Source organism: Anguilla anguilla, chromosome 9 (assembly GCF_013347855.1).
Source record: "Anguilla anguilla isolate fAngAng1 chromosome 9, fAngAng1.pri, whole genome shotgun sequence".
Taxonomy (NCBI): Eukaryota; Metazoa; Chordata; class Actinopteri; order Anguilliformes; family Anguillidae; genus Anguilla; species Anguilla anguilla.
In genome coordinates, this window is record NC_049209.1 from 31,169,750 (window position 1) to 31,185,914 (window position 16,165).

Genomic DNA, 16,165 nt, shown 5'->3' on the forward strand with positions numbered 1-16,165 from the left:
AAATAAGTTTTTGTAAATACTTGAAAATGAAAACATGTTACAATATACAAAATAAATTATTTCCATTTTTATTAAATAATTGAATGCAATTCACTTATGGTTATCAGTTTGTATAAGCACACATATCATATAATGAAATATTAATCATGAAAAAATTGTTTTAATTGTTTAATTGTTAAGCAGGTGTACTCAAACCTTTGACTTTAGAATCAGGTCAAATTATACAATTTTGCCTGATCACTTCAACAGTCAAAACTAGAATGATGAAGAAAGGGTCCGTGTATGCGTGTGTGTGTGTGTGTGTGTGTGTCTCTTGCACTGTCGTGTGCAAAGTGAAGTGGTGCGAAAACATGTGAACTAAGCGTTACACTGACTGTTGTGGTACTCAAAATATTTTGAGGTTGGCAGGTCTGAAATTGTATTTTGAAATGTGTATGAGTGTTTTAAATGTTTAAGTTTCTTAGTACAGTGTTATTTTGTGCAGGGTGATTTTATGTTATTTATTAGTGTTTTTTGTCAGCATTGGTTCCAGTAAAGGGGGGACACTAAACGAAGAATAGGCACACTTTTAGGGATTTTGTAGTTTTTTGGATGGGTCATTCGATTGACGTCCCCCGCTTCTCAGCTTCCTGTCTGCGATTCCTCGCTACATGTTGCACGCGTCCTGTCCGACTCACGTTTGCTGAGCCAAGCCTGCCCATCGGAAAGATTGGCATCCTCCTTCCTTCCTTTCTTCTTTTGGCGGTGTGGGCGGGTTCTTCACTGCTGCCCCGCCCTATTTTGCGGTGGGCACAGAGTGCGGGACTGCCTCCATCCCGGTTTTCGGCACAGCTGGCATCAGGTTCCGGACGTCCACACCTTTGGGGTCCGTGTGAGAGGATGGACACTGAAGCCCCGCCCATTAAAAAAATTTAATTCAATGAATTGCTGCAGTTATGTCAGTTAGTCATTCATTTATCACCACCAGGTCTGTGAAAGAGACTGACGACAGTGTGTATGTTCGTTAACATTTGTCGTGTTTGATTCAGTGAAGCGTACTAGACCGTGCCATCAATTTGGAATAACAATGGCTGAAATGATGTGACAATCGCTGCTCATGTTGGCAGGCTAGTAACTGTGTGAAATCGACACAAATAAAAGATCGATATTTTTCACGTGTGTGTGAGAGGGGAGAGTATCTATGTTCCCAGGGTCCTATGTTCCCAAGGTCCTATGTTCCCCAGTTCAGTATTCTGTTAACACACATTAACCCTCCTATTGTGTTCAGGTCATATTTCATAAATATTATCCTGGACCTTGGGAACATAGGACCCTGGGAGAGCACACATGTAGAGCTGGGGAACATAGGACCCTGGGAACATAGGACCCTTTGTCATGTGCCATATAAATCTGGGGAACATAGGACCCTTTGTTATGTTCCCATTATGTGCCATATAAATCTGGGGAACATAGGACCCTGGGAACATAGAAATGACCCCGTGTGTGAGAGCTGGTGAGGCGCTCGTCATTAGACTGTCCCTGAAAGGGAACATGTATGAGACTAAACCATGTTCGTAATATTGATTTTTCATTCGTACTTACTAACCAGCCTTTCTGAAATTAGTGTGTGAATCTAGGAGCGTGTTCATTTAAATATGGGGCCATTGGTTGAGCAGGATTATGTGAATGAATTCCAGCTAGTGGAAATGCAAGGTGGGTGAATAACTGGTTTTTAGTTGCGCAGACTCTTTTAGGTTTCCTGGGCAATAGGCCCATATGAACACCGAATAACAAGTGGACGAAGTGAATGAATTTTGTTACATCTACTTCTCTGTATTTTCTCGCTAGAATGCTTTTGAGGTAGTTTTGGCTTTGTCGGTACTTGAACTATTTTGTGATGACATTACATAAAAGGATAGATAATCGTTTGAGTGAAAGTTTACATTGTTCCAAAAGAATTGATTTCCTCATTTTTATTTTTGGTAAAATAAAATTTTACTGACAAAAAAGTGTTTCCTCTTTCCATTACATATTTTAAGAATTAAAACAGGATGATTATTGCCACAATGGTCATATTCACATGAAAAAAGGCTAACTAGGTGAAAATACATTTTGCTGTTCAGTCCTTTAAATATGAATGAATTCTCTTTAACACACATACTTCCAGATGCAGCTGATCGTAGATACAATGCATCAGTTGAAGCCATAAATGTTTAAGCGTATCGGCTAGTATCCTGTTTTCGATATTTCTGCTCCAACAAGCCAGGACTTGATCAATAAGATACAGCATCAAGTTATATTTGTTTGGTAGAAAGGTCCATTTTGCACTCCGGAAAAAAAATAAAGACAAAATTGAAGACTTGACTTTGAAATCATGGGAAGTAGGCCATCTGAATATTTCCTGAACTCCAGGACAACATTTCAAAAGATTGTGAGAGCCGTTTGAACTGTCCTTAGCTCTGGCTGTAATGTTTTGTAAATGCTACTCTTATGATCTTATTGAATGGAATATAATTGGTTTTGGACTGAGATAAGAACAGAACAGACTGTAATAGCATGCAATGCATGTAATAACACAACACACAAACACTCATTCAGGTTTGCACATACAGCACCCACACAGTGCAGCATTGGCAGGTTACATGATATTTTGAAAGAACTACAACCAGGCTTCATTTTTAAAATAAGAAATAAAACAAAATCAGACCTACGATTTTTTGGCGTGAAGATTTTGGGGGGGGGGGGGACAATTTTCAACAATCAAAAAAATAATTTTTGTAAATAAAACCATGACAAGAGAGGCCAATTCCCCAAATCATTTATTGAAAAACCAGCAGTCACTGGCCTGTTATTTTTCCTTGGCGAGAAAAAATGTCATAAAGAACCCTGGCAAACTGAGGAGCTGCGTGTGCTGTGCACGTTATCATGGCGACGAGGCGGAAGCGAGCCAGCACTCCAGGCCGAGCGCAGAGCGGCAAGGCGACTCGGCGTTTAAATACTGCGTGTAAACAGACGGGGGGCGGAGGACAGACGCACGGACAGATGAGGGACGCTCAGGAAAAGCCGATTAACAGAACAGTCTGGGGGAGAAGGGGAGGGGCATCTTTTCCACTTCTGTAAATGCTTCAGCTCGTGTATTTTCTCTTCCTCTGAAGACAATGAATGACGAACGGGGGGAGGGGAGGCTCCCGCAGATCCACGCCGCCCCCCCCTCCCCGGTTTCTCTTGCGCTCGTCTTCTTTTTCACCGCTTCTTTGGTGGAGTAGCTGTTCGGGGTGGGGTGACGGGACGCCCCGAATTCATCCCTCCATACTGATACTTGGCTTTCTTCTCAGACGGCTTCAGGATCTGCAGAGAGGCAGAGGCATTTCATCAGGAGTTACTACTACACTTCGTGACTGCTGGGCCCCGGAAAACTAATTTAAACATTATGAATTCATAAAGCTGTGTATTTCATAATTGATCCCAGCCTTTCTCTCAGAACTGATCTGCAATGGCCCCATACACCTGAGCAAACGTGTAGGACTCACCTGGCTCAGACAGAGTCATGGGTTCAGCAGTCCACACTGTTTATTTTTGATAACATGCCACTCCCTTCACAGGACAAATGTTCGGACCGGTTTGTCCTACAGATGCTATCTTGATTTAAAAAAAACGGCTTTATTTTTAGTTTGCAACTATGATATGCTGAGAGAAAAACACTTTCATTCTGTGCTTCTCCGCAAAGAACCATAAAGTCTGCTTGCCTTTATTTCAGCGTCGAGTATGCGCTATGTGTGACACCTTCACTCGCCAAAAATGATTCTGTACTTGAGCAGAATGTGTTTAGACCATCCAGTTTCCCTTGGCTAGTTTAGCTGAAGATCTAATGCCATTTCTCACGGTTAGCTGAAACAGAGGTGTCCTCTCTGACGATGGAACCACGTGATGTCATAATGAGGGGAGTGAGATGACATAATGCAGCGTCACCATGGAAATAAAAGCAGTCAGTGCAGGCCCCAGGCATTCTACTCCACAGCAACACAAAGCTGGTCTGTGAGAATGCCCCACAGGCCCCAGCTTTAACCGCGGCCCAAAGTCGCAGTTTAGCCTCGGCGGACGAGCCCACCGGTTGCCGGGACGCGGTGGCACGGGTGCGAGCCGGCTTTACCTGGAAGGAGCACATGAGGGTCTCGTCCACGCTCATCATCCCGCCCGCGTTGTCAAACTCGCCGCAGTAATTTGGGGCGGAGAACAGAGTCACCAGCTGTCGCTTGGCGAAGAACTCATAACCGTCTTCCACCACCTGGAGACAGACCAGTTAGCACTGTTAGCATATATACACTGCCTGCAGCGTCAGTTTCTATATCAGTTCCCTGTCTATGTGCAATGCAGTTATAGTCTAGTTCTCAAATCTGGCCCTCGAGGCCAGTACATTGTCATAAATTTCCTGACTTAGCCTATACTTACTGTGTGAACTAGACTTGATGTTCATGGCTATGGATAACCGACCTTCAGTATGCACTTAATGTACATCGCTTTGGATAAATAAAATGTAATGTAATGCAAAGAAGGGACACAACAGGTGTAGGTGCAGGTATAGGTGTAGATGAAGGTATAGGGGCAGGTGTAGGTGCAGGTATAAGGGCAGGTGCAGGTGTAGTAGGGGCAGGTGCAGGCGTAGTAGGGGCAGGTGCAGGTGTAGGTGTAGATGCAGGTATAGGGGAAGGTGCAGGTGCAGGTATAGGGGCAGCTGCAGGTGTAGTAGGGGCAGGTGCAGGTGTAGTAGGGGCAGGTGCAGGTGTAGTAGGGGCAGGTGCAGGCGTAGTAGGGGCAGGTGTAGTAGGGGCAGCTGCAGGTGTAGTAGGGGCAGGTACAGGTGTAGTAGGGGCAGGTGCAGGCGTAGTAGGGGCAGGTGCAGGTGTAGTAGGGGCAGGTGCAGGCGTAGTAGGGGCAGGTGCAGGTGTAGATGCAGGTATAGGGGGAGGTGCAGGTGCAGGTATGGGGCAGGTGCAGGTGTAGTAGAGGCAGGTGCAGGCGTAGTAGGTGCAGCTGCAGCTGGCGGGGACCGACGGCGGTTCTGGCGGACCTGGTGCGCTCTGCAGATCAGGTCCAGGTCGTGGCGGTTGAGGAACTTGCTGACCACGTCGGCCCCGAAGGTGAAGGACACGCCGCGGTCGTTCTCGCCCCAGCCCTGGACGTCCTTGTCAGGGTCCGACCAGAGCAGGTCACACAGCAGACCTGCGACAGGAAACGCAGGCCATTTAGGGACCACAGCCACGTTTCATCTGCTGCACTTACCATACAGGTGGAAAATCGCACCTATTTTAAAGTCATTTTTGCCATTTTATATTTATTGTTTTTCTTATTTTTTATTCTTGTCAAGCATATAAAACAAACTGAACTGAACTGAGAGTCAGGCTAAAGTGAAAGAGGGTATTAAAAGAGAAAAGTATCTTCCAAATAAATGTAATGTAATATGCCAATGCAATGCAAGCTGGGAACTCCTAACTGAAAATAATGTTGTTATTGCAGATGTCTTTTGGATGCCAACGATGCACAATTAAATCTAAAAATGTAACAGAGTGTAGCAAAATTACAGCATAAAACAGATGTTATCCATGGTAGCACATTAAACCAAACAAGCAAAACAAAGAAACAAAAAGCACCATGGCAACAGTCGAATCATATTTCAGTTTTACGCTAATGGGTTCTGCCCCCTGGTGGCCTTTTCTGGCAACTGCACAGGAATAAAAAAACCTCTACGGTAAATGTGCCAAAAAGAAAAACTGAGCATAACTGGAGTTTGTGTCTCTGTGTCTTGCCCCGTACACACAGTCTCTGAGTCTGTGTGTGCAGGGCAGTTAGCGTAGGTACAGGTAGAGGGGTAGGTGTGGCCCTACCTGTGTCTGGGACGTCAGTGGGCCTCATGATACGCCGAATCTGTTCCATAGACTGCAGATCAGGTGACAGACCTGCCAGCACAGAGAAAGACACGTTAGAGACACTTCTTCCCAACCAATCAGAACACAAGGAGGAGAGGAGCTGATTAAAGACATCATTTCCCAGCCAATCAAAACACGATCTCAAGGAGCTGATTAAAGACAACTCCTCTCAGCCACATCAGAACTTAACAAGGAGAGGAACTGATTAAAGGCATCTCCACCTAGCCAATCGGAACTTAACGAGGAGAGGAACTGATTAAATGCATCTCCACCTAGCCAATTGGAACTTAACGAGGAGAGGAACTGATTAAATGCATCTCCACCTAGCCAATCGGAACTTAACGAGGAGAGGAACTGATTAAAGGCATCTCCACCTAGCCAATCGGAACTTAACGAGGAGAGGAACTGATTAAAGGCATCTCCACCTAGCCAATCGGAACTTAACGAGGAGAGGAACTGATTAAAGGCATCTCCACCTAGCCAATCGGAACTTAACGAGGAGAGGAACTGATTAAAGGCATCTCCGACCCAATCACACTACTCCTTTCAAATCATGACAGAACCAGTTTCTAAAGCCAGATCCCCTCAGCAATAAAGTCATATAAACTATATAATGGTGAGCTATTACATTCAAATTACAATGATTTTAATGATTATAATGTCTGCATGTAATTCATTAGATAAATTAAGAAGACGTATAAAACAATATACTGACACACAGACACAGGTGAACACCAGATAAACCACTAGACGTGAGGACCCAGGCAGACACAGACTGCAGGCAGACCACAATCTACCTCCATGGCAGCAGAAGATCTTCTCGTCGACGATGGCGGCGATGGGCAGGCAGTTGAAGCAGTCGGTGAAGGTCTTCCACAGCTTGATGTTGAATCGTCGCTTACCTGCGAGACGGGGCGGGGGGGCGGGTTAACGAGCAGCTAACGAACGGGACTCATACACACCAGGGGAGGAGCAACACTCTTCACCCCAAATGCTTCGTTAAATATTTGCTTGAGGAAACCGCTCATGTTTACGGTTTGTGTTTGATTTGATTTGTATTTGATTGCTAAGGTGAACATACAATAGAAAATAATAGGTTATGCGGAACTGCCACGTCTACCAGCCCCCTGCCAGCTTTCCCTCAAGCCTCAAGCGGCTGCACACACCCTCTCTCTCACACACACACACCCACAACCACACCCACACCCACCCAAACACACACACACACACACACACACACACCTTCTCTCTCACACACCCACAACCACAACCACAACCACACACACACACACACACGGCCCAAAAATAAATGCTGAACCCTCAAGGCAAATCAGACTACTATACGAAATGACAGGGCTCAATTTCAGAGGAAGATCAAATTCTTAATTCCAATTCAAGAAAAGCTGGTCAGAAACAAAATTAAAACTGAACACAGGTAACAGAACGGTTTTGCTGTCAAAACACGACAACTGCCCTCTCATTACTGGTACAAACAATACGCTAAAGTCACAGATCTTACATACAAACTGTGTGTGCTTCTTAAGTCAAACTCATGTCAGAAGCCATAGATGTGCCTGGCGTCTGCCTGAGAGTGTGCATGCATGTGAGCATTAGTGTACGCTTGTGCGTGTGCGTGCGCGTGTGCATGCGGGCGCGCATGCGTGTGTACACGCGTGTACACGGCTCTCACACTCGTCGTAGAAGCCGTATATCCTGTTGATGGAGGCGCACTCGTGGTTCCCCCGCAGCAGGAAGAAGTTCTCGGGGTATTTGATCTTGTAGGCCAGCAGCAGGCAGATGGTCTCCAGGCTCTGCTTGCCTCGGTCCACGTAGTCCCCCAGGAACAGGTAGTTGGCCTCCGGGGGGAAGCCCCCATACTCGAAGAGCCGCAGCAGGTCTGTGTACTGCCCGTGGATGTCACCTGGGGAGGGATGGAGGGGAGGGGGGAGAATAAAGGAAGAAGAAGAGGACAGAGAATGACAACATCTATTCACAAGCGTGACAATGTCAGCTGAACAACAGAGCTCTTGTGCCCAAGTTTAGAAGTCATAATCCGGTCATAGACTTTCTGGTAAAAACCCAAAACTTTTCGAACAGCCTCCTTGTGGCATTCTCACACATGCATTGGTTTTTAGCTGGTCTGGAATATTATATTCTTGCTAATGCCAGTGCTAAAAGCATTGTGGCATAAGGGGCCATATTGTTATCCACAGAGAGAAGGCTTCAGTTGTCACGGTAGCCTCTGTATTGTTATACAGAGGCTGTATTGGAAGAGAGGTGTGCTAGTTTACACTCTTCTGAATTAACAGAAGCCCTTGTTGACATGAGATGGGCCAGCTGTATAAATCCATCCATCCATTGTGTCTACCCGCTTATCCTTGTCAGGGTCATGGGAAGTGCTAAAGCCTATCCCAGCATGCACTGGGCGAGAGGCAGGAACTGCTATATAAATGTTATTGTTATTGTATAAATGTTAAATTAGATGAAGATTTGTATTTTTTTATAAATGGCTACAGATGAACAAACAGAAACCACTAAGAGAGAGAGAGAGAGAGAGGGGCTTACTTACCACATATTTTGAGTGGCGCCTCCAGCTCCAATAAGATGGGCTGGCTGAGGAAGATCTCTCTGGACTTGATGCACAGCCCCCTCACCTCCGCCTCTGTCATCTGCACGATCTTCCCGGGGCGACATCCCCGCACTGTGGGGAGGGGGGGAAGGGGGCAGAGAGAGGACTGTGAGAACATGGACCTCACACACTGCTGGGACACATACCACCAACAACCTAAACGGAGGAAAGCACCCAACAGCAGCGGAACAACAAAACCAACAGTCTATCAGCCAGGAGGGCGCATGGTGCGATGTGCTGGAAGAAAGCAGGCTGGCAGTGAAGCACAGCCCAGTACTTCAGTAACTAGGCTTGTACAGTACACGCCACCGTAACGCAAAGGCTGCGGGTTTGATTCCCAGTTGGGGCACAGTCGTACCGTTGCAGTGAAATATCCAGCTGTATAAATGGATCGTACGTTGAACTGAATCTGTGCAAGTCATCCTAGATAAGAACATCTCCTAAATGTCTGAATGTAATGCCTGTGGGTGTGAACGTGTGTGCCTGACTGAAAGATTCACACTAATGGTGCTGGATCCCCTCTACTGCTCTTCTATTCATAGTCTAATCGAGACTATTTTAAACATTGCGCCCAATTTTTCCCCTGTACCCACACAAGGATGACTGCAGCTTCTTGTTAAAGTCAAGCTGCCATAATGAAACCACAACCCACCCATCCTTAACACTAAAAATCCTCACAATTAAGGATTTATACGTAGTACACGCATACATACTAAACAGTCAACCAATTAGGTTGGCTTTTAATGAACCAGTTCTCAGTCTAATCATGATAAACAACACAAATACAAAACATCCTCCCATACTGGGCATTGCTCATGTCACAACTAACATTGTCCCAATGACCATGACATGCACTTTTGTCCGTCGCTTTGGATAAATAAATGTAATGTAATGTAACATGAGCGGGAGGGTTGGGGACACTGGGGAGGTTCAGTTCCTGTTTATTTGTTCCCGTCTTTGTGCACGTGAGTTTTGTGCCCCGTTCTAAAGCAGACAGAACGGATACTCTGAAGACATAACGTCCCATATCAGCACATGGAGTACCGTATAAATCAGGGGGGGGTCAGGGAAGTTTTGGCGCAGCGAATGAGTCAGCAGTTTGTTTGCTTGTCATTTTCCCATTTTAGCATTCCCCTCCCACTCCCTTTACTCAAGTGCTTGTGCACATCCTGCAGGACATTACAAGGAACTGTAACCCTAACAGTAGCAGCACAGCCAGGCTTTGTCTTCCTGTTTTACCAGTGACTCACTGACCCAGAGTTGAACCAATCATACCCTTGTGCTCAATCAGGAATAAGTATCTGATTGTCAGCGATTGACAAGGTGGCAACGCCCATTACAGGTTTACTGAAACTCAACGAACAAACCGACACACCTTTACCGTCCCTGAACGCCATCATGTGCTGTCTGGCTTTCACAAATTAATGCTGTCCTTCTGAACAAAACCAGGACTGGCACTGCCTGGCGGCTACAGCGACCAATCAAACCGCTGTTCAGAATGGGCACTGTAAAAATATATATATTTTTTTATTTACACTTTTTTGGAGGTTTCCACATTTCCTGAGAAACTCTCAGACCCACTTCTATTTTGACTGAAACTACCAAACTAGTAACGAACTGAAACTAGTTTCCTTAAAGAGAACTAGGCGTTATCTGATTGACAGGGAATCCAAGGGGCTTGCGGGAGACACAGGGGGCGGGGGAACGGTTGCCAGGCTACTCAACAGGCTGGTTGAATGGCATTCCAGTCCCACATATCACCTGCAACACCCTCATGTGGATGACATTGACAAGCAAACACAGGAAGTGGAAACGTTGAGAATGAAATACCTTCCCATTTGAAGAAAATACCAGGCTGAACTATCCCTGAAGTATACTACAGTGTACTTTAGCATACTTGCCATATAATTAAAGGGTATACAACGATAGGTCAACTTCCAAGTATGCTGAGGTATACCATTTTGTCAAATGGGATTTTAGATGTTAAGAACTTCCATCCTCCTCGCTTCAAAAATAAAAATCTAACAAAAAAAAAAGAAACTGCTCCAGTTAATGAGCCAACAGTAAGCTAAAAGTGAGGGCTTTGATTCCAGGTGACGCTAACTAGGGAACGCCCATGCGTGCTAAACGCTCAGAGCTCCAGCACTGTGAATGGAGGCACTGCTGATGGCTCCCACTCCAACATGGGGCTCAGTACTCAGTGCTCACGCCTGGTCAGGCCCTCAGCTGATAAGCGCTGGTTTGGTAATGGAGTGTTTATGTATGTGTGCGGTGTGTGAGTGGAGGGGGGGACACTGGTCTGTGCAGGCGATACCATATATGGTCATAGTTTGGAGGATGCTGGGCGGAGGAGGAGGGAGGCCGAGAGCAGCTGGAAGGTCCTGAGCGAGAACGTGCCATATAGCACAGAGGGTGGTGGGGGGTATTACTAATAAATCTTTATGATTTATTTGTAACAAATTAAAATTTATTTATATTTTATTACCCCCCTCAGGCATCTTATCAAAATGAATTTACACTAGCACTAATGTGCTGGATACATTCATTGTTGGACCATAGGTGGTGGCTAAGGCCACAGCAGCAGAGATGCAGCTGGGCATCTGAACCCAGAGCCACGCCCTCCCCCCCTCCCTAAGGGTTTTGTCTGCATGGGGCGGGGTGCAGTAGCAGGGCGTAACAGTGTGAGCAAGGTGACAGAATGCCACAGCTCTCAGCTGTAGCCAAGAACGCCCCCGCCCATACCCCCTCCCCCCTCCCCGCAACCTCGCCCCTCGCTTCTGGACTGGCAATGGGAAATAATGCCCCCCCCCCTCCCGACACTGGATCCACAGTGGTAAACACTGACCGCTCTGGAACGGGGGTGAACTCTGGTCACAGGTCACAATGGTGCCTTTATGGAGAGCGATCCCAGTTCGGCGCTGCGGTCCGAGCCCCCCGAGCCCCCGAACCCCGTCTGCCCCCCCCTCCCCCCCCACCACCCCACCGGCAGAGCCGTGTAGAGATGGGACACGCACACAAACAACACGCTACGAGCACGCACACAACGGGACCCTTTGTGCTGCAGCCCTCCCACTCACATCAGGCCTGCGTTTCCAATGACTTCTCCACTGACGTTTCAACTCAAACTGCACAATACTCCGGCCTTATTTTCACTGCTGCAGCAGTCCAATTCCCGTGAGACTGGGCTGAAGATGGAGGGGGTTGGTGGTGAATGCGTTTTGGCAGTGAATACCGGTGGCTTAATGTACCGGGCACTGAGCCAGCGTTAGCAATATTAGCTCTCAGACAGCACTGGACTTGACAGTAAATGGCAGTAAATGACACTTCGCTAGCGCATTAGCAAGAAGGAAAGGGTGCAGACTAGGTCCAGTCACATTCACAGTACGGGATCCGGTGTGAGGCTCCACACTCACGCGCACTCAAACCCGGTGATCTGGCGCGAGACACAAGGACAACCAGCTCCGAATGTGCTGGAGAAAATCACTTAAGACCCGCCTACCTTTCCAGTGAGCCAATCACTATGTGGCCTATAGGCCTACACCATACACAACAAGGCTGTTGCACACCGCATCCCAAACTCCTACACCAGACACACTCTAATCTGGCCCTCGAGGTCAGCACTACTGCCCGAGGTCAGCACTTTCTTCCTCACAGAGACATTGATCGAACTATTAATTGATTGGCCAGAGACTGAACCTGCCTGGTGTCCCTGGTTTAAATCAGTCCTGATCAGAGGGGAGGAATGAGAAGCAGCAGCACTACTGGCCTCGAGCCCCAGATTTGGGCATCCCTGATCTAAGCACTTTTGATTATGGATTTCCAGGTTAGTTCTCGTCAGATGATGTAGGGCAGGGACCTTAAACTCAACTCCTGGAGGGCCGCTGTGTCCGCCTGTTTTTGATTATGTTCCTGCACTGAAGCGCTTCATTTAAGTCACTGATTGGCTGAAGAGTCCACACGCCATGGTTCCAAAACCTAAACTGGCTGCAGACTGAAAGGAAAACACAAAAACCCAGCAGAGGCTGTGGCCCGCCAGGACCGGAGTTTGAGATCCCCTGACCTAGGGCTTGAGAGCCCACCTCTTCAACACTGTGGTGTAACGGAACAGGCTGGAGAAGGATGTGTAGAAAGTGCTGTTACTTCTCTCCTTTCACCTGTGTGTACCGGGTACGTACGTACATGCATGTACGCGCACGTGCGTGCGTCAGTGACTGTAAAAATACCGTTACTAGCAGAGACAGCTGTGACCATTGACATTTGGATGCGAAGCAGAGAGCAACTTGGCAGAGCTACAGGAATCTGAAGAGACAGAAAGGAACAGCCATGAACCAAACATTACCAGCTACGTGGCTAAGGAATCATTTTTATTTTCCACTTCTGCGTTTTCCCTCTGGGATAATACAGACAGCATGCTGATGTCATCAACCTTTGCATGGAAACCAGAGAGGGGGCTCTGCCAATTTAGGAGTACGTTGGTAATAAGATACAGAACAAGTATCTTCTTACCAAAGTATAAGGGGCGGATACTTTTTGGGCCGGCCTATATTTCTGGGGTCCCTGACAGTATCAAGAGGTTTAGCTAGAAGATATCCCCATTCACTGTTGCTGTTTTTCCTATTAAGATGCAGGAAGTCATAGATCCTGGTAGAGGGGGTCTGGTGGTGGAGAAACTTAGACACACTTGCCACACCTCAATGAACACATAGCTGCAATTGAGCTCTTCCGGAATGTTGATGACATGACAGCAGGGAAAATTAATTTGGGACCTGTGCAGGGCTGGAACTACACCTCCCCCCAAAAACATATCCTTCCATCCATACTTCCTTTTCTTTCTTCCTCTGTCCTAACAATATGAAGGAAAACAAACATCCTTCCCTCCGATGCTGTCGTTTGAACTCTGTTTTCATCTGTTACTTTGATTACATCTGGTTTTAGAGCACAACAATAACTGTAGATCTTTGGGGGTTTGACCATAATTTTTGAGGTGAGTTCTGCACACCTGGCAACACCTGCTGTAACAAGCATGGCAAACATTCCTTGGTTTCCCCGTACCTACCAGCCAAAATAGCGCCAGTATCAGGCAAGACTGGAGACGCTGACCGCAAACCGTTGCGTAACACTGATTTGGATCATAAAAAGGCATTTGCCCTCATGTTCTGGCAAATTCCGTTATAACTAACGTGACTTTTGCTGCCAAAAACGAAGCCAGCTTGTGGTACACTGTAGCAGGCGAACTGTTCGGAGAGCCCATATTTGGCCAACTTTAATTTTGACGTCAGAAGGGGACTGGCTCAGAATGGGACTTTGATCACATTTGACATGGGGGAGCTTCAGAATTCCTTTGTTATGTCACGTGAAGGAATGTAAAATTTTCTGAACGCAGAATCGTAAACAATAAAATGTGCCCAGTTCATCTATATGACTTTTTTATGGTTTATTCGGGCTAGTTATGCTTAATATGCTCAACGAGTCCATCTACATCCGAGTAAAAGTCCACTGTAAAATTCGCAATGATAAAAAATAACGTTAAATAAACTAAGACTGATTAAATTAAATTGATGTGAGTTGCATTAGCGAAATGTTGTTTCTTTGTTTCTGGAAATTCTTAATTTAAGAACTGCAAATCCAGAGCCGTTCCCCTTTAACCTAACGCTATACTGCTAATATGTCTGTATTTCAGTTTTTAAGCTTTAAGTGCCAGGCTTTGAAATACATTTCCCCATTATTTGTGACAACACTTAACATCGAAATGGATGCGTGCAATAAAAACAAAAGCAATCAACCGATACCAACAATACATTAGTACACAAACTGCATAGTAATGCTGAGTATATTTTTGTGATGTTGGCCAATGCTGGCGAAGAGACGAATTTATGAAAATAACTTTCCATTATTCATTCAACATTAAACAAGAAACACAAATCAGTTGCTTTCCAATTATCTAGCACGTCACCCACCAAAGCAAACTCATGAAATTGCTATGCAGTTAACATGTCAAATCAAATATCCATGGCGTAGCCTCGAACTTAGGCTATCAATCACAGGTTAACCAATCAGCCGACCGGTCTAATTGAAAACAATAATTTTGCTGTGAATATGCTACACTATATAACTACTACACAAATTCAGTTATACCCCACATCCAATTTGTAGGGCAGATTTTGACACGACGGTGGACAAAAAGTAGCCTAACTTAAGTAACACAAAGGTGCTAGCAGAAACAATCGATGTAGCTAGCTAACTAGCTAGCACCTATAGATAACTCGGTATGCTTGTTGTGACAGGACGTGACAATTAATTCAATAAAAAAGTTGGTTTTACTGTTCGCTATTTTGTCACTGCTGAAACGGAGGACATTTTCCCCTGGAGAAATGGGCGTGAGCGCTTTAATGACCGGAGAGTGAACGGGCAAGTATCACATCAACTCTGGGCTTTTCTCTACCAAGGCAGGCCTCCTTACAGGACTTGGGCGGGCCACCAGTCCTGCACTGTCGTTTGGTCACTGCCGCATATTAAGAGAAAACACCGTTCCTATTTTTCCAGAACGGCTAAGCACAATTATAGCCAGGAAAAAACAAGGAAGCAAACTCACCTTCCAGCAGCCTGGAGATAAGCGAATCCACATCCAACTCCCCTTCCGCCATTTTTGTAGTGTGGCTAGATAGCGTCAGAGCTCAGGGGTGCCTCACGAAGGGAGAGTTTATTTCCTCATCGCTGACTAAGCGCACTCGGCTCTGGTTAATCCAAAGGCTCCAAACAGAGCGTCTACTCCAATCGCTGGCCGGTGCGCGCAACATACAAAGAGGAAATATATAATGCATCTCACTCAGTATTCACAGCCAGTGGTCGCCCCTTGCAGAACAGTGGCCCTGTGTTGTCGCTCTGTCTTTCTTTCGTATTTAGCGAAGGAGAAAATGTTGATTTGGCCTCGTAAAACAGTTTAATTAGCAATTTCACATTGAGTATAGCCAGTGCCTAAGACCAGAGACCACCCTCCCCCAGCCAAACATAGTATGTGAAAATTTTCAATATTAATTTCACTATTTGTACCAGTTAACACATTGTATTGGTCTACAAAATATTTTCCATGAAAAAAAATAAGCAACAAAACAATGCTCCTCATGACCATCAGTGAAATAGAATAGTTTCACCAATCAGTGGAGTGGGTCCATTACATAAATAAAGATAGCTTTCTGAATAAAAGGTGGGAGCGTTATTAAATGACCCTGTTCCATTTACAATAATTCACTGAAATATAATCCTACGATTGCAGTGAATCTGACACAGCCTGCTCAATACCACCTGAAAAAATAAAACAAGGACTCAAACTGGAATGTTTTAAGCCTTTTAGATAGACCATAGTTTTAGCAACACATTTCTATGATAAGACTTTACACTTATCTTGTCTACCTTATGCCATCCATGATCAGATTATGTCATAATCATTCATAAATATGCATTCAATTATTCACATAATTAAGGAACTAAACACGTTTGTTGCTACATGCCTGTCTATAGTTCTCCTTTCAGATAAAAGCTAGGCAAACACAATGGATACCTGGGCCAGGCTATATTCTGGCTGCAGATTTATAATGATGAAATTGAAAGCAGGACTGATAGTACAGCCCATTTT

The 16,165-nt window shown here is 45.6% G+C and overlaps 1 protein-coding gene across 1 annotated transcript; it reads right to left on the reverse strand.

The window, feature by feature from the left end:
- Window positions 1-1,742: 1,742 nt before the first annotated feature.
- On the reverse strand, window positions 1,743-15,278 carry LOC118235646 (serine/threonine-protein phosphatase PP1-beta catalytic subunit). The gene is made up of 8 exons (XM_035433205.1): window positions 15,125-15,278; window positions 8,473-8,604; window positions 7,594-7,824; window positions 6,701-6,805; window positions 5,862-5,933; window positions 5,048-5,199; window positions 4,130-4,264; window positions 1,743-3,327 (listed from the first exon to the last, which is right to left on the reverse strand). Exons 1-8 carry the CDS (start codon window positions 15,174-15,176, stop codon window positions 3,223-3,225), a joined length of 984 nt encoding a protein of 327 aa, XP_035289096.1. The 5' UTR covers window positions 15,177-15,278; the 3' UTR covers window positions 1,743-3,222.
- Window positions 15,279-16,165: the final 887 nt, after the last annotated feature.

What these genes read in the sequence shown, in the direction of transcription:
- LOC118235646 (XM_035433205.1), bottom strand. Translation starts at nt 15,176, where the DNA reads ATGGCGGAAGGGGAGTTGGATGTGGATTCGCTTATCTCCAGGCTGCTG. An exon ending in TATCTCCAGGCTGCTGGAAG is followed by an intron (nt 8,605 to 15,124) that starts GTGAGTTTGCTT and finishes CCCTCCCCACAG; the next exon opens with TGCGGGGATGTCGCCCCGGG. An exon ending in TGATCTGCAGAGCGCACCAG is followed by an intron (nt 4,265 to 5,047) that starts GTCCGCCAGAAC and finishes GTCTGTCTCCAG; the next exon opens with GTGGTGGAAGACGGTTATGA.